The sequence below is a fragment of the Nesoenas mayeri genome, assembly GCF_963082525.1.
Source record: "Nesoenas mayeri genome assembly, chromosome: 4".
Taxonomy (NCBI): Eukaryota; Metazoa; Chordata; class Aves; order Columbiformes; family Columbidae; genus Nesoenas; species Nesoenas mayeri.
Genome location: NC_137540.1, coordinates 19,404,833 through 19,426,121, shown reverse-complemented (window position 1 = coordinate 19,426,121; position 21,289 = coordinate 19,404,833). Strand labels below are relative to the sequence as shown.

At 41.5% G+C, this 21,289-nt stretch overlaps 1 protein-coding gene across 1 annotated transcript in view; it reads left to right on the top strand.

Annotated features, from left to right (window-relative positions):
* The window catches only part of RNF150 (ring finger protein 150), a gene marked incomplete at both ends in the record, with an annotated part of 114,883 nt that overhangs the window by 57,175 nt on the left and 36,419 nt on the right, over positions 1–21,289 (top strand). Inside the window, 3 exons of the mRNA XM_080343435.1 lie at positions 12,699–12,949; positions 19,829–19,900; positions 20,321–20,403. Coding sequence (XP_080199561.1) covers positions 12,699–12,949; positions 19,829–19,900; positions 20,321–20,403 — 406 coding nt within the window. The remainder of the gene's footprint in view (positions 1–12,698; positions 12,950–19,828; positions 19,901–20,320; positions 20,404–21,289) is intronic.

Below are 21,289 nucleotides of genomic sequence, written 5' to 3'. Positions count from 1 at the left end.
TCAACAGGGAGTTCTAGCTTCTTCGACACATTCTTTTGCTATGTGGGTCAGGACTCAGTTTGGTTATTTACTCAGACTCAGCAGAAGCAGACAAGGTTAAATCAGCCCTACCCTAGACTCCAAAGCTGACACTTGAGTCAGTCAGAGGAACGTTAACTAACACCAAGATAGCTTGGTTGGGTGAAAAAAGGAAAAAAAAAATCTAGCAGTTTATTTAAACGAACTCTCTGCTGCATCAAATCAGCATTTTTAGGTGGCCTGTTGTCAATTTTGTATCAATTGTTCTTAATTATGTCTCTTTTCCTGTGATTCTGTCTTTTTTTATATACATAGCCAAAGCATTACTGAATTTGTCTGTAGAAAATCCTGACACCGTAGTTAAAAATTAAGTTTGTTGCTTACCAGACCTTTTCTGTGATGTACAAAGAGGCCTTGGAAGTTTTATTTTACTCCGAAAACACTCATTCTCTGAAGTTAATGTTCTTAAAAATTATTTTAGCCTAGTTTGCAATGGTGTAGGTAATTTAACTACATTAGTATGAAAAACAATTTTAGTTAAGCTTATCTCTGTGCATAATGTAGGAAAGAACTAACATTTATCTTCTACTTGATTTTTTTTTTTTTTTAATTAGGCATTTTAAGTGTTTTTTACCCTAAGGGATTGTAGGGACAGCTGGAGAATTGCAAAACTAACAGTGTTAGAGACTAATGAGGCTTGATGTCTTGAGAAAAGAGGTGAACTTTATTATCTGAAAAAATGTATATTTTTGCCCTGATTTTTCTTTGATTTATACTAGTTTTACCTATTGGATTTTAGTATATGGAATAGGTCCCCTTAACGATACCACCTGCAAATGAAGGCTAAAGATGCAGCAGCTCTGCCTTATCCTGAGGATGGAAGGTTTCCCTGACAAGGTTCTCAAGCAAGTAAGATCCCTCCAGCAAAAACAAGAGAGACTTTACTATTCCTGTTTATGTCTGAGGTAAAATGAAGTAAGACATGTCTCCCTCTATTTTGAGGTGTTTGCTTGATTTTTCTTTCTTTATGTAATTCAGTCACTGGCATTTGGACATTTATAGCTCATAAACAGAAAGAGGCTACAAATGTTCCCCCTTATTTGCTGTGGCATCGGTCATCCCTGTGACGCTAACATGAGGTGATGAAGAAGGTTCAGGCTAGTAGTTATTGAGCATAATGACAGAAGGCTTTTCTTTCTGGGAATGTCTTTAAGATGGCAGCAGCTAGAAAAAAAGTGTTGGCAAATGTACCACTGTTAATCAAACCTATCCATCCGCCATATGGAAAAGTATGTCCAAAAGTATGGAATGGCTTCCATATGAGGAGTGGCTGAGATCATTCAACTTGGAAAAGAGATGTCTGAGGGTATATCCTGTAGAGGTCTGCAAAGCTCCCATAAAAATCTAATGGCACTGAAAGGATGTTCAGCAATTTTGGAGGGTATGGCAATGTCAGTGATACTCTGCCTCAGATTTGTCTTATTTGACTTCTTGTTTCATTCTGTCAATGTGTTCCTGGCCTTGTGCTTGACATTTGGCTTATTTGTCCTTTTGTTTTCTTGTTGTTGTTTGGTTTGATGTTTGTTTGTTTCCCATGCATTTTTGCAGTTTTTCATTTTTTGCTCCATTTTAATTCATTGTTCTTATCAGCTACATTTAATCCCATTCCCCTGCACAGAGCAATAAAAGCATTTAGAGTGTTTTTGCACCTCTGGGGAAGTTTTATCTGAGTGAGGAAAGAGGAAATCCCCTGAAGTAATTTTTACAAAGTTCCAGGATTGCTGCTGCAAACCTGTTTCTTGCCCAGCTAACTCGAGGTCACTTGAACTGGAACGTGCCCAGCAGTGTATGCTTAAAACCACACCAGATGTGCTGTGCTGTTTTCTAGTCCATGCTTTTTAAATAGCAAACCACTCCAGCCCACATAGAGCCACCGGAGTTGTAGTATGTGACTTCAGTCAGAGGTGTCTTATCTCTCGGTTTGGGGATGTTCTGTGTTGGATTTGTAGGCAAGCGTGTCTGAGGGCCGCTTCTGTGGAGCTTCATCTTCTCCAGAGGAAAGCGAGTACCCTGTCAGGCTGCTCTGACTGGCAGGTTTGATGGTGCAGGAGGAGGCACAGTCATGCCTCTCCCATCTCTCAGTGTCGCCATGTCCCCTTTCCTCCAGCCTGCAGCCCTTGGATTGACATGAAAGGGGGAGAGAAGGGGGTTGCAGGGGAGCTAAGGCAGCCTTGAGCTGTTCCTGTCTAATAATTTGGGTGCCTAGTTAAAAGACCTTCAGCGGGAGCTCTGCTAACTGATGAGAAGGAGACCTGCTGCACCTCAGAGATGCTGGGGGAGGTGGAAAAGGTGCAAGAAATCAAGGATGGGAGCAGCACCCATGTGGGGACTCTGCAGTGCCCTGGGGGCCCTCACCAGTCCCCTAGTGCTGCAGTCCATGCTTGGACTTGCACTGGGAACTGGTGTGGTCCCAGTCGTAGGGACCGGTGATGAGAAACGGTGATTAAGAAAATCTCCTCTGGTCCCCATCTATTTCCTTTAATGAATAGTTTTCAGGCAGAGTTGCAAATGAAGCCTCATGGGTTTAAGAGGTATTTCCAGCTGCGTTGTAAGTATTTGTAACATCATTTTATAACTCAGGCATTCCAGCTGAAATGAGATTTTTGCATACGTGTCTTTCTCTCCCTCTCTTTTTTTTCCTTTCTTAATGTCTGAGAAAGTTCCTAATGATTCTTTACTGTCCAAGGTCAAATGTTGTTTATTTTGCACATGGCACTAATACTTCTATAACACCTTCTATGGCATTATGAGTAAATGGGCAGATTTTGTCACTACATCAAAAAAATCACTGATTCTGCCTCTAAATTTAGATGAAAAGCTGTAATTATTCTGCATAATAATGACTACAGTTTTTTCTGTCTATAGTCTCATGCTTATTTCCTAATTTTTGTGTATTTGCAATATTATGTGTTCTGAAAGTTTGCAAAACACAAACAGCACATAACTCTACCAGCAAGACATAGTTCCATACAGCTATTTAATTATGCAAACAGCAGCTCTAGTTACTTCCAGAGTTGTCAGTTTCTTTCCCTCGTTTTATTCTGGAGTATTCCATGCATCTTTGTGCACCTGTAGGTTGCATTTCTTCCCAGTGTGTTTGCGTATTGTCAGGGTACGGGATTAAAGTTTGGGAGGGGGAATTGCAGGTCCCCGCTGCAGTTAACTGTGCTAGTGTGGCCTGGTGTGTGCAGCAGGGAGCTGTGCTTCTTGCCAGGGTTCAACATCTCACACCCTCCCTGGGGACATTTCCCCCTGCAGTCATAAACAGCAAGGGCTACAGCCCCCTTAAACCCTTTCAGTACCATCAGCTGACTGTGTTTTTATCCCATATTCTGTGCAAGCATGCTGATTCACCCAAATACAGGCTTACGTGGGGAGGGATCCATAGTTTGAAGGGAAGAGGGTTTAAACAGGGCTACAGTGACAAACTTGGCATTTGTGTCCCCATGCAGGGATGCCACAATGGTAGCATCTACCAGTTCTTGCCAAATTACCATGCTAACAGAAGGAAAGGCTCCTGGGCCAGGCAGGGCTGTGCTGAACCCTGCCCCTGTTTCCAAGGAAGATGTGAGCAGTTCCAGCCATTCTGCTTATTTATCTTGCCCTTTTGGAGGAGTAGCAGAGCTGCTTGCCTGTCAGGGGTGAGGCTGAGATTTAGATGCTCTGCCCTTATCTTTCGTGAACCTTTACTGAGTTGTTCAACATACTTGCTCTAGTTTCCTCATTTGTTAATGGAAATATATTTATACCTGTTCTAAGAGTGCTGGGCACAGTAACTAGCTTATGCTTGCATTGTACTCTACCCTGAGTACTTCAGATGCTATTTAAGACATATTTTCTTTTGGCATGTTTCCACTGAAGATAGCAAAGCAGCTTCTGCTTTACACAGTGAGTGTGTTTTTGCCACAACTCTGAAAAGGTAGTATTTTACTAATAAATTATCCTCGTAGCGTATTCTGCTATGAGTTGGAGCATTTCCTAGCTGTAAGGCCTGCATGAAGGAGTCTGTCTGCCCACCTTATACATGAAAAAAAAGAAGATAAAGCATTGCAGTGTGAATTCCAGAACAGAGAACTTATAAGGAGTGGCATGTGCCATTGACAGTGTGTATATTCTTTAGTACATAAGAGAGGTTTCTAGAGAGGTCTGCAGTATAAATGATGAGCAGTTATAATGAAGTACTCTCCTGGCATGATAAGAGTCTCAAAAATTTGTGCCTTGGTTTGGGTTTAGGTCTGAGGTAACTTCTCAGAGAACCACCCATTTTCTGTAATCAAGTGTGAATAAATAACACCTCATTGGTTCATTAGCATTGGTTAGTTCAGGAGACTGATGAGCTGACACTATGGGAACCAAGCCCAGGAAAAATGCAACTATCGTGCTGAGTTTGATTTTGTGAGTTTTTGTAGCTTTTTACGTCTTTTTCCTTTGCTGCAGTTTCTGCATAAAATTATAGGAAGTCAATATATTCTGAGCTCTTACAGCCTTGGCAAGATCAGCATTGATTACAAAAACATGAACAGAAATGTCTTTGTCCCTAAACAGTAATAAACAGTGGCTGAGACTGCTTTTCACTGGAAAGATCACAGCCAGAAGCATCTTGCCTCTCCTCGTTTTAGCATTGAAACAAATGAACCGAGAGCAGCTCTGCTGGAGGTTATTGTTGTTCACTTCAGGACCAAATAAAAAACTTTTGTATCCATCACTTAAATACTGTAGCCAGTCATTAACATTAGTAGGTCTTTTTTCTTTACAGGTCATTTGATTATCCTGCTAGGTATTTGTGCTTCTGCAATGAAAAGTGTTGCATTACAATAAGGTTGTCTAAGAAAAAAAAGCGTAAAATAATTTCCTTCTTTTATAAATGAGAAAAGTGCTGTAGGGGAAAGGTGTTGCTCCTCTCTCCAGGGTCGCTGCATTTCCCTTATAAGGAAACCTGATTTACAGTGAAATGTTTTGGAAGATGGGCAAGGGACCAAGGCGAGTGCTAACAGTGCCAAGGAGAAGCGGGAAATGAGGGAGAGGATAAGTTGAAGGAAATTCTCTCTGCTTTTAAATAGAGAAGGAAAACAAATTGGAAGTGTGGGTGGTGGGGGAGATTAAAACACCTACGTCATTGTAAAGCAAGAGCTCTGGTTTTAAAAAGGAAAAAGATTATATGGTGAGAACTCATATTCTGATAACTTCAGTAGCTTGAAATGCACAAAAATGGTGCTACGTGCTGCTATGCTGTGTTTGCTTCTGGCCTTCCCCTGCATTTTTTTCCCCTCTCAGGCCGGGGTTCATTCTGCCTGCCTGCTGTGTCTCAGGGTCAGCAGCTGGGACAGAGAATGGCCAGGCTGCTGCTGTCCTGTCCCTGCCGGCAGCCCCCCTCTCCCGTCTCCGTCTCCTTTTCCCCTCTCCTGTCTCCCTCTCCTTCTCCCTTTCCCTCTCCCGTCTCCCTCTCCCTTTCCCTCTCCGTCTCCCTCTCCTCCCCTCCCTGCAGGGTGCAAGGGCAGAGCAGGGCTGCTGCCTCCCAACCCCATCAGTGGGTGGGCAGAGTCTTCTGCATCCCACCGTGCAACCTTCCCTAGCTGCAGGGTGAAATCCTTCCCAGTGCCTCGCCAGTTCCTTGTTACTGATGCACTCCTTGTTCATCACTGGTTGCAGAAACAGGTATGATTTCCCTACTCCAGCTCAGAAGGATTTTTTTGACTTAATCAGACCTCTGACTTTGGTCCTGTTGTTTCACTGTCATGACTGAATCTTTTGCCCGTCCAGGAGAGACACAACTTTCAGTTCCCAGTTAACATAAAAGCAAGTCTACGGTTTGACACCAAAGATCTATCTGTCCCAGCATCATGTATCTCGGAATGGCAAGCAGTACCTGCTTGAGAAAGAGTATATTGCAAGGTGAACCTTTAGTCCTGCCTCCCCAGAAATGTTCTCCCAGCCTCCAGCAGTTTGTGGTCCCTAGGTCTCTTTTGTACTTGATGGCTTTCTGGCATTTTGGAACACCAGGATCTTGTCATTTAACCCCTTCTTTTCTTGTGTGAGGCCCTTCCTATTTTATTCAGAACTACCTTTTTTTTTCTTAAGAGTCTTTGGTGAGGAACCTCACTGAATAACTTTGGACAACCTGATCTGTAGTTGCCCATATTTGTTGTGAAACCTCATTAGAAATTGTTGTCTTTTCTGGTCCTCTGGCCTTGAGACAGTTTATGCAAGAGATTATAGATGATGTTTGTAGTCATTTTACCTATGATGTATGATGAATTGACTATGTGTTACTGTTACTTACTATATATTGCTCTTCTCTTTGCCAATTTTTTTTCTATAGTCTCATTTGCTGATACTTCAACTTGAGACCAATGTCATGAATGCCCCATAAAGGAGAGTCCCTGCAGGATAAAGTCCTTTTGCCCATTTTGATTTTTTTAATGGTAATGCTTCCTAGTTGGTCTGTGTAAGAGTCTAGGATGTTGTTTAAACAACATTATGCCGCTGCTTCTCTGAAGTGGGTGAAGCTCAGAAATCAGCATTTCTGAAATATTGCTTTGGTTTCCAAAATTAATTTTTGGCTTCACAAAAATGTAATTTAAGACTATGTTTATTTCTAAAGGAGAAAAACAGGCAACAGCTGATATTCTGGTCAATTTACACCATACAGAACAGAAGAACTAAGGCTGAACTCTCATTGGATGGTCTTAAAAGCTTGGAACCCTTGTTGCAACTATAAAAATGTTAGAATAATTTACATGGCATTAAAAAATTCAATTGAAGTGCCATCAGATTAACTTGTATACCATTTCCCATGTAATTTAATTATGAAGAAACCAAACATAATTACGAAGCAGTAATATTTTCAAAGAGAATAAGGTCTGTAGCAAAAGGTAATATCTTCTAATAGCCCAGCAGACTATTCTTGGTTGTAACTGAGACAATCACAACTACAGCACCATCACCATGGATTTGTTTTCATTCTCTTCAGGACTAAATTTTCAGCTGAGCTGCTGTTCTGAAGCAAAAAATAAATATATATATATGTAGTATTTTTTTAAAAATTATGTCTGTGCTTTGCTCCAAATTTGATTTAAAATGTTACAAGTAATCCAGATCATACTGAAAAATGCATTCACAGAGGCATAGGCAGCAGCAGGAGCGATGGCAGGAGGGCACTCGTATGGTTGGCAGCACAGTGAGTCCTTGTGCGGAGCTGAACTGGTTCTCACTGCGTGGGGCTGGCAGGACCCACATGCCGCGGGCTGAGCCGGGGAAGGATGCTCCAGAGCTGGGCACAGGCAGGCTGTTGGCTTGTTTAGATCTGCATTTGTTTAGCTTTTTTTTCCAATAGCTGGTAGTTACTGAAATTGGTTCCTAAAATTGAAATTATTTCTTCGAGAAGTAAAGCAAGACTTGCTTAAGTTCTTGCACCTCCTGTGAAGTTTCTGTTCCTGAGCTCTAAGCAGGACTGAACACTGTCTGTTTTATCAAAGCAATTTCTGAACTCTGAAATAGTGTTTGGGTTTTCAGTTACAAAATGTATAAAAGGGAAATACTTTAGTACCTGATTTTGTTGTACAACATAAGAGAAATCCTTATTTACATCTTGATAGAATATCTTGGGGAAGTTGCTGTATGCTTCCCAATTTGGAATTCTACTCAAATAACTCAATTAATTATTTCTCTAACTGACTTCTGGCAGTTGCCAAGCATGAAGAATTAAATCATCTCTTCTAAGATGTGTCAGAAACATACCACTTTTTAGAGCCTCCATCAAAACTTGGCATAGCATTACAGGAGCAGCCCGCCACTGCTGGGCCTGCCTGCTAATTAGGAGGAGAGGGACCATGTGCAGTATTGCGCCCTGAAGCTTCCAGAGCAGAATCAAGAAATATCACAGGTTTGTCAGCACTGCCTGTGGCCAAGGTGGAAAATATACGTACATCTTCTGACTGTAACACCTGTTCATTTCTCCTACAAAAGCTACTGTTACAGAACTGAAGTCTGTCAGTGAATAGATTGTTACAGTTGAAAATGTTTTCAATTTCACATAAAAAGCATCCCAGCCTGGAGTCCATTTCCATAGCCACGTACTGGGGGGAGGAGGAAGGTTTGGAGAGGGTCTTTCAGGTCTTTTTGCTAGGTGCACACCTTGACATTGAAAACTCTCACCAATTTTATCACTGCTTCACAACTCTGCCTTCCAACGCCACATGAAGGTGTCAGTGGGTGGCTGACACCTGCTGCAGACTTGCTGTCCATCTCCCCTCACTCCATGGTTCCTCCTGCTGTTAGCGGTGACCCAGGAGAGGGGATGACTTCTTCTGCAGGCTGGGGTGAGGAGAAGCCCAGGATGACCCACACAGGAAGGTGCAATGCCTGGGGAATTCAGTATATCAATACCTATGAATTCTAGAGCATCCCTTTGTAAGAGGAGGAAGTAACCTCTGCTTGGCGTGGTTGTGCCGTCAGTGGATTTGCCACAGAGCTACAGGTTTGGCCCTGGTGCTGGGCTTGCCCACAGCTCCCCAGTATGGTCCCCCTGGAGCCAGCAGTGCCCACCGATGACCCTGCCAATAGCCAAGCCTGTGCGATGCCCTAGGATGCAGAGCCCAGAAGCAGACCAGCAGCACATTTTTCCACCCTGAAGTATCTGGTTATGTGAATATATTTCAGCAAGTTAAAGTGACTTAAATGATCCCAAATGCCTGCAAGTTCCACCTTACGTATTTTCTTATTGGCTCACAAGGAGAGATCACTGATACATTAAATGAGTCCTAAGCCAAAAAAGAAGAAAAACAATCTATTCACTGCAGCCTGAATACCTTTGATTTATGAATCTCTGATTCATTGTGACAGCTACTTAAAAATTCATGTCAAAGTCTGCATTAAACTTGGCCAGAAAAAGAAAAGAAATATTTTAAGTAACAAGAGTACCACAAAATACAGTTACCATTGTGGATATGTGTAATGAAAGGCATCATTAGTATTTAACTAACGAGAGAAGCATCAGTACAAATTACCAGGCACTGCTTATTTTTTGAAGTCTGTTGAACACATGTGTGCTTGGGTCTCGAAATGCATCTCTAACATTGATGGCTGATTGCATTATTGCAAATGTGTATAGTTTTCAGGTATGTCAGAGCTTCCCATGTGTCATTAGATACTGAAACTGAGATAATACAAACATTTTGTTATATAGGGGAGGAAAGGGAAATAAATGTTATTTTCTTCTCAGTATTGAGCATATTTGAGATTAAAAACTGGGTTAGTGACTTGATTGATTAAACAGCATTCTTTATAGTGCCTTGGAGAAATTATCATAATACTCAATAAAATGTAAAAAAAAAAAAAAAATCCTGATTATTATTTGTTGCTGATTTGGTAATTTTTTTTCCAAGAATGCCTCATTACAAGTGGTAATGTTTTCCAGGAAAATAACCAGATAGCCTGCAATTTGAATATATTAAGGGTTTGAATAAATAAAAGCAGCTGCTTTCCTCTTGCAATAGCTGTGTCTTCTACTTTGCATTTCTAAACATTATTTCACTTAGCATACATCTATGGCAATTCACTTAGTATCTTGTGTTTTGTAAAGTATGTGAGAAGGCCCTAGGCCCAAGGTGGCAGTGGACAATCCTGGCAGAGAGCTGTAAGGAGGAGGGAGCAGAGAAGGGAGATGTGTGGCTGCACTCCTGTTCAAAACCAGTGGTCGTTCCACGGTGAACTGAAGCCACAAAGTGCCCTGTAGTTTAATCAGAAAGGGCAGGCGATGAAAAACAGGAATGAGGTTAAATATATGCAGGAGACGAAAAATTCTTTCTCCCTCTTTTTTCATGATGTTAATATTGAAGAAAGAAGATAGGCCATTACTGTAGCATGCTTGTTTTATTATGACAAAAATATTAATCTCATAATTGAACAATTTAATGGGATTCTTCATTTGCAACATGTCATATCTGGTGTGTGCCCATTGTTTACAGTTGTCTAGAAATATACTAAGCTATATTCAACTGAATTGTAATTGAACGTGTTATTAAAGTTTTTAAAGAAATCTAAGACTAAGGATAATTAAACAGTTAAAATACTACCTATATTTTCTACTGAAAATGGTTTTGTCTCCCATTTGTGCAGGCTTTCAGGTAACAGCATTCATACAGTGTCCCAGATTGTACAGAAGGTGATGTTAGAGGTCCATGCTGGACAAGGAGTGGGTCAGAATGGTGGCTTTTGAGAGGAGCTGATGAAAGGCATTTTTAGGTTGTTTTGGCCGTGGGATTTTTCACCGTAGGTTATTTCTGGCTGTCTGTGAAGTGGTTGCTCTGGCGCTTTGAGGTGCTTGGGTTTTCTTGTAGAGTGATTTTGAAAATTTTATTTTCTTTAAAGAAACAGAAAAGAGCAAAGGAAGGCGTGCGGGCAGCTAAGCACTGCTCCAGGCAGTTTGTCTTATTGATGGCAGGAAAATCACCTGCGTGGCACTGGTGCCCTTCTCAGCCACTTTGAGACTGGGCAAGTTCTCCCTAGGCTGTTAGGGTAACGTTGGCATCAACCTTTTGTAATAAACAGGTATCAGAAGAGTTGCAATGGTAGATTTATCTTGGCTGCTGAAAAGGGGCTCTTGCTAGACAAATAAAGGGAAATAGCTGAAAATTGTTAATGCTCTGTGGAAGAGTATCAGCAGAAAGATTAAGTTTCCTATTGTGGATATCTACAACTCTTTTGACTCAGCCATACTACTGATTTCCACCTGTTTGATGGCCGCCTTGTTCATAATCAGGGAAATGTAATGATGGGAAGTCTCATGAGAGGAAGAGTGATGCAGTTTGCACTTCTACTCCAAGACTTGAGAGAGGAGGCTTCAGATCTCAGATTTGCAGCAGACTTTGTGTGTGAGTAGCAACAGTCTGTCACAGCTACTTCAGTACCTCCAATTGATCCAGACACCCAGCAGAATTTGATAGAGTTTCCACCGCAGTTAGCGTTTTCCATTAAATGCCGCTCACCTCTCTGCTTTAGTAAATATGAAATGTTCCTGGACACCTCTGGGTTTTTAGCATCCAAATACCTTTGAAAAACTGACTTGTACTCCCCAGGGGTTTTCAGTGAAGAAACATTCGAGCTGGACCGTGAGAACAGGCACAGTGCTGCACCAGTGAAGCTGGGGTTGGACATCAGCTTGGAGGGGGATGCTGTAGGAAACACAAGCCACCCTCTTGTGTCTCCATTCTCAACCGAGATATCCCTTCCCGCCTCCACTGATGTCCTGAGGCAGGACAGTCAAAACAGATGTAGCCATGGGGTTAACAACATGCCAACTGATTTCCTGGGATTTCAGCTGAAATTCTGAAACCCCACCCCAGCATCTCTCTGACTCCAGACACCCCACTTGTACCTTTCTAAATGCCAGTTTGTGATCATTTCATATGCAATTGTTTATAGCATGTTTCTGCATTAAAATGTGTCTTGTTTGTCCATAGCTGCTTAGTACAATTCAGGATTTGACCATTGCAACACATAGCTTAGGCATAAAAACTGTCTACGCACTTATTATGTGAAATAGAAGAAGAGAATATCCTTAATATTAAACTACGAAGATGTGATAGTTTATTTATAAAGCCAGAAAAAGTATTTAATGAGCTGCCCAGTCCTAGATAATTTTGCACTATATTTGTCATGTACAGAGAGGACATAAAAGAAAGGAAAAGTTGTTTCAGCAGTGTGTGATGCAAGCAAAATGAACTAGAAAGGAGATCTGATGCGGAGTCAAGACTTGATAGATCGGTAGAGGGCCCGCTGCACAAAGTCATGGCTTCAGGAAGATTTACAGGACTGTAGGAAGCCCCTGCCCCATCCCGCACCCCTTTGCCACCCCAGCTGTGCTGACTCGTCCTTGTGGGGCACAAACTGAGTTGGGGGCTACTCTGGGCTGCTGTAGCCTTTTTTGTGGAATAAAACAGTGCTCTTGGCTTCAAACTTGCATGGGTTGGTGAGTCCAGCTCCCAGTATGGGCTCCCAAATATCTGCGTGGGCACAGGCCTGTGGGGAACCTCCAGCAGCACAGGGCAGTGGGTGAGGTGGGAACATGTTGAGCTGCTATGGTCCCTGCAGGCATCTCTTGCTGGCAACTCCGGGCAAGGGCAGTGATGCTTTGGCATGTTCGGGCTGTGAAACCACGTGAGGATCTGTGGTTTCAGACCAGCATTTCTGGTCTGAATGTGGGGTTTGGAGGGACTTCTCTGGCAGACTCGTGACCCTGCAAAATGGGCTGTGATAAATGTACATGGAGTGTTGGATGGAAGGATGCTACGGCATGTCTCCCCTTCTGCAGTGCTTCCAGCAGTGTTGTCTAGATAAGCCTCAGCAGTGCTGGAAATCTATGTTTATGTCAACTCATGAAACATGTTTTACATATCTCACTGAGATTACAGAAACATACTATGTAACTGATTCTAAGTGAAACCTTCACTACATCCATTTGACTTACCTGTTGTGAAAACCAGCAGGAGAAAGGGAGAAAGTTACCATTTTGCCTTTTTTTTTTTAATGTTATTTTTTGCCTTAACACATCCTCTTGTCATATTATTACATGGTAACCACCTTTTTTACTTAAGGTTTCTTTTCTCTCTTCTGTCTCACAGGTCTAGAAGATGTTGTAGCAATAATGATTCCTGAACCCAAAGGAAAAGAGATAGTGAGCCTCCTGGAGAGGAACATTACTGTGATGATGTACATAACCATCGGGACACGCAATTTGCAGAAGTATGTCAGCCGGACCTCTGTGGTGTTTGTCTCCATCTCCTTCATTGTGCTGATGATCATCTCGCTGGCATGGCTGGTCTTCTATTACATCCAGCGATTCCGCTACGCAAATGCCAGAGACAGGAATCAGGTGAGCAGTGCTGGAATGGCTGTTTGTGCTTCTAAAAAGTCATCATGGGATTCAACTTGAAATAACTTACAAGTAAAATCTGAGGAAAAAGAAGCCAACACTTCCGTCAATATGGATGGGATTCTGGAAAAAAAGGAATTAATAAATATGTAGTGTATATATAAGGTGTCTTTTCCTCTGTGCAGAACACATAAAAAATAGACAGAAAGTTGATAATGTTTATTAGCGTCATTCATGTAGCCAAGTGACATGGAAATACGTACAACTAGTGACCCTTGAGATCAAAAGGATAACTAAAATATAATGAGGTATATGAATGTCTGCGTGTGACACAAGGGTTCACAGTAAGTGAAGAAAGAAAAAAAGAACAGAAAGTATTTTCATTTTAAACTTGTCCCTGTTCATTTATCAATGATCACTGAACATGTAAGTGCTGTAGCAATGACCACCAATATTATTACAGCATTGCTTTTGGTTTTGGCATCTTGTCCAAAACCCCAGAAAGAGATACAAAATGTATAGATCTGGAGAGAAGTCAACAGCAATGAGCCATAGGTCCTGAGGCAGTCTGGATTTATAAAGCACTATGCATCTTTATGGTAGTTCAGCAATGAATAATAAGAGCAATGATAATAATAAACTTAATCCTTTTCTTGTCTGGATGCAGCTATCTAGGCATCAGCAAAACTGTGAAGCTCAGGCTTCTACATTTCATTCTAATGGTACAGTAGAAAATGTTATCAACGTATGAAATCCGAGGAGATAACCATTTTACTGCAAGGGAAAAATGCACTGTAATTCAGAGATGTGTCTGGACCCTTAATAGGTAACTGTCAGGGCAGGGGGAGGGCTGCCTTGCTTGCTCAGCAGAAAAAGTAAAATTGTGAGTGTTATTAATAGTCTTGTAGAGAAAAGTACTGCCACATACTCTGTAATGTATATTTAATGCATAAGGATGCCTTACCCACCTCCCCTATTGAAATTCAGGCATCCTCTGAGACACAGTTGCTCCGTATTTACAGACAGAAAGAACATATTTTCCTTTAAAATGTACGGTATGAAATTTTGGATAGCAAGAATGAGACGGTCCCAGCTGGAATCTGAACATTAGTGGCAGCAGATTCGCTGTGACTGTAACGGCTGTGATAATTTTTAGATGCTTTGACTGTAAAAGCACATGTGCCTAATTTATGTCTATGAGTACCGTTAAGTGTGCTTTCCATCGAGTAATTATACAGGCAGATTAGCACTGTAAATAGACATACATAAGGATGAAACCCAGTAAAATAAAAAGTTCATTCAGGTAATATGCTGTGGCTTGGAACTGATAGGTTTACATGTTCAAGTAGGTTTCCTTTTCAGTATTTTTTCCCCAAAATTTGAAAAAGTCTAAGGTGCACAAACAATTGTCCTGTGCAGACATTTTTAAAACTTTGTCATAATGATATGGAGTGAACTACAATTTCTTCATGTACTTTATTCAGTTTTGCTTGATATCTGCTCTAATCTCTTCATTATCTCTTTTTATATGAAAAATGGTAGTGATAAACAGACAAAGCTCAACCACTTGTGCAAATGAGTTGCTGTGGTTTGTTTGTGGGTGATGTTGTTTTTGTTGTTGTGGGTTTTTTGTTTGAGTTTTGTTGTTTTTTTGCTTTGTGATTATTTATTCGTTTGTTTTTCCCTTTAGTCCTGGCTATGGAATGTAATAATGTGGGTAGTTTAGAAGAGCTCAGCTTGCTTTTGCCGTTTCCATGAGGATTCTTCTGTTTCCCCGAAAGTTCTGGTTTTTTTCTTTTCTTTGACATATCTTCTTGTAGCAAAAGGATTGAATTAGAACATTCTATGTTAATATCATGGACGATCAGATATATACAAGAAGAAAAGTTTTTATTACTTAGGAGCAGGATTCTTTTGACACTGTGCTCAAAAACTTTTGCCATTATAACTTGCATGTGTCTTTTTATTAAGGTATTGTGTGCTTACTTGTTGGAAAGCCTTGCGTGTATTTTAAGCACCTTCATTGCTGGCCAGCTTTAGGAAAAATGCTTCCTTCTAGTTGTATTTGATGTACTCAAGATAAAGTTTATCCAAAGGGTAAGATTGAAATGGTTGGATAAACAGAGCATCAGATGCTGGAGGAACCAGCTGGCCTGTTCTGAGGAAGTTGTGTTCTTACCCCACAATGCAATAAAATCTAACTGTGTAGACTGACTGCCCTGTTCTGAAAGTGAAAAACACTGTGACTCATTTATTAGACTTCAGTTAAAAAAAAAAAAAAAACAAGCTGACATCTGAATTATTTCAAATCTCACAGTTTTAAATCAAGGGCTTATGAGTGCCTATGTTTTCTGTGTCAAATAAGAACCTTTGCAGACCTCTTTGCTATCCTCTGTCGTGGCCTTCGTAGGTCTGGCGGATGCTGGAGTTGCTACCGGGAGCAGTTCAGCCTCCTCTGGGTTGATAGTCTGGGCACTGTGCTGAGGGAGTGGGACAGGGTAGCTGACTGCAAAATATGATTGGCAGAACAAGCCGTTACCTCCAAGCAGGAGAGGTGTTGCACTGTTACATGAAAGCATGAACATCTTCCCTCAATCACATCAAGTCTCCCTAAGTGATCTTCCATTTTGCCTCTTCCAAGCTGACCTATTATAGCTGTGTCTTCGTTTCCTGAAAAATGTGGTATGTTATTTTGTCAAGCCCCAAAACCACCTTTGCCTCCTTGTCCTCTTTTATATGGTGACCCTCTTACCTTCTTGCACACAGCATAAGTTGCTGATCAAGCATTAAACCCAGAAGGAACTGATTTAATGATCCATTGAGAAAACAATGAGTCCAGCTAGTGAGAGTCAACTAGAAATACTGAAGAATCTCCTGGAATAATTTCCTGTGGCTCCCTGGTGAGATGAAACCTGAACATACAGCATATCTGTCTTCAGCCACCACTCTTCCTCACCATGTGTGCAAAATGCGGGTTCTTGTGCCACAGGGAAGACATAGCTCACTCCCGTTAGGTGCCTGATTCTGATGAGTGGAGAATCAGGACTTCAGGGATTCTCAGTGAATTCCCTGGGCTGTTCATCCCCACTAGGCTGGGAATTTCTGTAGCAGAGCGCAACACTGTCTTCCATTGTGGGCTCATGTCAGCTACAAATATGGTTAGATTTCAATTTTTATTTTAATACATTTAATTTTTAAGATGACTACTAGCACAGACAACTGTGCAGTACATGTGGAAGTACAAGGTAGGCAGTAACATTCAAGGTCTCCTCTTTTTTTTCCCACCTAACAAGATGTCCAGGAAGTAGGTGGTTGCCCTGATGATACACCCTTTTGATATGAAGAGGATATTTTTGTGTAAGGAAAGCGTAGCCAATCTGCTTCCCCAGTGGCTTGTTCCTAGAGCCCTCCTGAAAATGAGAGGGTTTCTCTATGAAAGCCTGTGGTAATCATTTGCATCAAGAAACATCAGGTTGCAGAGCTAATTGCAAGCAGTTTGGAATTACATGACAAGTTAAGTCCTGGAGATAAATCACCAAAATGTGATTTGCTGTCTCAGCCATGTAACAGCCAGGCCACAGACTTTTTTTTTTTAAAAAAAAAAGCCACGGATGCTGTCAGTGTGTCAGATTCCATATTTCACAGGCAATAGTAGCATTCTCTTCTTGTCGTCTGTGAGATAGGAAGATGGTGCGCGGATGATGCTTAAGTGCCAGAATTGTTGGCAGGATTTCTTGCATGTCATTCCTTCCCCTCGGTTTCTTGGTAAGAAGATGTTTCCTGTAAAATCAATTTGAAACCAGGTGGGCTCCATGAGTTTTGCAGGGTAGTGAATGCTGAAGGGTGAGTGATCTCAGTGGGACTGAGGAGGGTCCTGTGTATCCTGGCTTAGTCTCCAGGGAAGTATCTATTTTAGTATGTGACTGGTAGCATGTCCAGGACCAAGCAAGTCTCTGAGAAGGAAAACTGCTGGCCATGGCTTTGAATGAGACTTCTTGGTCACTGAATACAGACATCACCTTTGAAGCAATCTTAGGAAGATGCTTCCCATGATGGAATCCACAAACTTGATCTGTGGTACAGATGCGTTGGATACCTCATCCTGATGGTGCACTTCATTCTGCAGAAGGTGATCTCCTCCCTGCAAAGGCCATTTAGTTTAGCTTATTTAGTAAGGCCATTAACAGAGAAGCGCTTACCGCAATTTCTCTTCTGCAGCATTTATGGCCACTTTCTTCCTCAGGAACACACAAGTGATGCTTTCTATGCCATTGTCCTTTCTTTTTAACTAGTATCACTATCTCCACAAGACCACCACATCTGATGTGCTTAACTCTTTCCAGTCCAGCACTGAATGTTGCAGCCTTGCTAATAAGATTATGGGATTTATTATTATAAATCTCTAAGCCTCACTTTAAACCCTTAAACTGTTGCAATGCCTCTTTTAGGGGAAATCATTAGTTAGTGATAGCATGCCTTTCATTCAAATAGAGGAATCCTTTGAAAGTATGTTTTTACTCCGAGATATTCGTGTTCTTTCAAAAACTAAATTATTCTCATTTGCGTGTAAGTCATGAACTTGTCTATTTAAGATAGATAAGAGAAAGCAAACATGAAAACAAGAAGATCAAAGATGTACATGAGTCTTTAATCTTGTCCTTTCCCCTGGAAGAACGTGCAAAAAAAGAACTGAGACATTTCATTAGTTTAAGTAATAATAATGATAAAAAGGAATCACAAGCAATTCCTGAAGCAGGACATAATGGCTCTTGTCTTGCTGTATGTTATCAGTCAGTCTTTGATTTACATGGGAGAAACAAATAGCTGGCAAGAAATGTTTCCAACTTGTATCTGATCCTTTTATTTAAGGGAGACCGTGAGAAAAATGTACCACAGAAAAGATGTTGTGTAACTCCAAGATAGTCCCTCACTTGTAATAATTAGTTACGTTGGAAAGCTCATATGTAAATCTCGTAGAAGCCAAGATCATTTTCACCTCGTTAGCCAGATCTGCAATTGCTCTCTGCTTTCACTATTCCGTATGTTTTGTCAGCCTTCCATGTCTTTACATTCCAATAAGCTCACTCTCTATATTTAATTCAGTGATTTTAATTGAATCTGAAGAACAAAGTGGCAATTTGTTAATCGTATCTGTATGGTGATGAGGTCCCAATTTACAAACCACATCCAGCTTCCTGCCATTTTTGGCTTCATGCTCTCACCCCCTCCAGCTGGAAACCTTTCCTACTGACAGGCCCCGCTGAACCCCAGCACAGGCAGTGCTCCCAGCCCAAAAGTTGAATGTCTTCTCAGTCACCAGAGCTCCTCAGTCTCCCTCCTGCCTAGCACATGGCTGGAAACATGGATGGGGAGAGGAGGTGAAGAGTTTAAGTATTTTATTGGTGGCAAATTGGGATGCCAGGAGGAGGGTCACCAGTGTGGTCTGAGGACAGGAGCACATGACGTGAGGAAAGGTGGAGGGAGCTCAGCTTGCTAAGCTGGGAGAGGAGAAGAGGAGGAGGAGGAAGGGCTCTGCTTGTGGCCTTCAGGTGCACAACTGCTATGCAGAGTCAGACTCTTCTCAGAGGTGCACAGAAAAGGGCAAGGGTAATGGTCACAAATTGCAACAAGGGAAATTCCATTTGCTTATTAAAAACAAAAAAAAATAGAAAAACAGTGAGAGCAGTTAAGCACTGGAACAAATTATCCGCAGAGGTTGTGAAATCTCCCTTCCTGGAGATATTCAAAACTTGACTGGACACAGCTCTGACTTTGAAGCTGACCCAGCCTTGAGCAGGGGATGGGTGGACATGACCTCTCAGAGACCTTTCCAGCCCGTGAGTTTGTCTCATTGCCTCGTTGTTGGGTTTGCACAAGGGAGCAGCCAAGTCCTTGGAGCACTGATACAGGCACAAACTCAGTAGGCACAGAGTGCAGGGGTAGCTGTGCTGAGCAGTGGTTGTGTGAACTGTCCCATAACGTTCTCAGCCTCTTGCAAGAAGCAGGCATCTCCACCTTCAGCTTTTGAGAACGGGGATGTTTGTGTCAGGCTTTTATTGCATACTTTAATCCTGAGTGGCTGTGACCCTGCCAGCACAGTAACAGTGTTTTGGAAATATGGGAGAACAGTCAGAAACAGCACATGGCAAGCAATTCATGGTCCACTGGAGGGAAAGATACAAAGGCAAAGAAAAAGCAAATGGTTATATATGGATAGGATGTTACTGCAAGACTGTATAGTGCTTTACCTGTAAGAAACTGCAGATGCTTTAGCCTCCTTTTTAGACCTTGCCTTTCTCTTATAAAGTAGTCAACTCTGTATTGCAGGAAAAGAGAACAGCAGAGAAGATGACTCATGTTTTTCATGGTTCACAAATTAATAGCTCGCTTTCAACACTTGTATCTTACTGAAGATCTTGCACTAGTTCTGGAGCAGCACAAGAACAAAGACCTCCTGAATCTTAAGTCCGGTGTTCACTCTGCTTACCAGCCCAGGCCTCATTTAATAATGTATTCTTTACAAGTGTCATTAAAAACAAGAGGGAAGAAGCAGGATACCCAAATAGTGGATTTGTTACATGCATTGCTGCTCATTGGAATAGTAAAAGTGCTAGTGCAGCATCATGATGGCCTCACGTGCAGTCTGCACTGGAAATCCAGGAGAGTAGCTTTGCCTCCTTGGCTGTGGGTTACCAGTGAGCCTGGAAATACCTACTGTGCCCTTATTCTAAATATCAGCATGACTGACCTCATCTGTTTATACAGTGCTGTCCTGTTTCATGTACAGTCACTTCAGATTATTAAGAAGCCTACGGAGAAAACGTGATAATTTCTGCATGAGTAGATATTCTTTGCTTAAGAGCAAATTTTGTGTTACAGCGCCGACTTGGAGATGCTGCAAAGAAAGCAATCAGCAAGCTGCAAGTCAGAACAATCAGGAAAGGTGATAAGGTAATTTTTCAAATTGCTCATTACCAAATGAAACCCTGTACTGGAGAATTCCTGCAGACCACTGGGACAATGAGGCAGAACAGAAATGGCAATTGCTTATTTAGCTAGTATGTGTCCTCCAGGCGAGGGAGAAATACTAGTAAGCAATTTATGGATGGAACGGAGTAGAGAGAGAAGAAGATGATTCTGTGACGATGCAGAAAATCCTGGAAGTTTAAATATGCTAACTAAATCTGCATGCTCCCCAGGGCAAGTTTCCAACCGGAAATGTGTTGAAAGTCAGACTTGCCTGTCTTGAAGGGATTATTGGATTTGCAGCATGCATCAGTGACTGTTTTACTTTGTCACATAGGCTCTTGTATGAAGAGATTAGCTGACAAAATCAAAAAACGAAAATGATGGATGTTCTCTTCCCTGTAGGAAACTGAGCCAGACTTTGATAACTGTGCTGTTTGTATTGAAGGCTACAAGCCCAATGACGTTGTCAGAATCCTGCCTTGCAGGTAAGTCGAAGGTACTTTTAGTGCTGATATTCTCTCTTCTGTTCTCAGAGCATCATTCTGATAAGATTGCCTGAGAACCTGGGGGGAAGAGTGAGTTTATAATTTTGATTTATTTAAAATCTGTTCTGCAAAGTTATCCAGAATGCCTGTTTATTCAACTTGAAGTGAAAGTAGTATTAATGATGGTGAGAACCTGAGTTTAGCCTGACAGTCAGAAATTTTATCTGATCTGGACCTAATACAAAGTCTTTGGTAGGATTTTTACACTGAAGGTTTTGATTTCTCTCTTTTTCGCACTGGTTTTGTATTAGCCTGGAATAACTCCCCTAGAAGAATTTGCCCAACTGCAAGGTGAGCAGCCAGGGGTAGAACAGGCTTCTACTCCTGTGGAACCACTTCTTTTGCTGTCCTGGGCCATAACAAGGCTCTAGCAAAGGGATGACTTCTATTAAAAAAAAAAAAAAAAAACAACCATAAAAAGAGATACTGAGTAGAAACAGTAAAGCAAGAAGGGAATGTGACAAAGACCACATTATCTATTGCTGGTGAGAAAATATTCCCTGGCATGTGAGACATGGGGGTGACAAGAAGAGCTTTTGGGCTTGTTCTTTCTCTTTTCTTCCTCTGATGTGGATGTGTCCTGTGCAGCACATACACTCACAATGATGTGGCACTGCAACGCAGCCTCTTACCACCCATAACAGCATGTTCATCTCGCTGTGCCATTGTCTTGTCTTCTGTGAAGTGTTAGCTAATGAAGGATTTCTCTAAGGAAATCAATTTCTTGGAAATTTCCTAGGAACAATGGTCCCCTAGGAGAGCAAGAGCAAGTGTTTGATTTCCCTAGAAATAGGAATCTCAAATGTTATACATACAGAGCACAGAT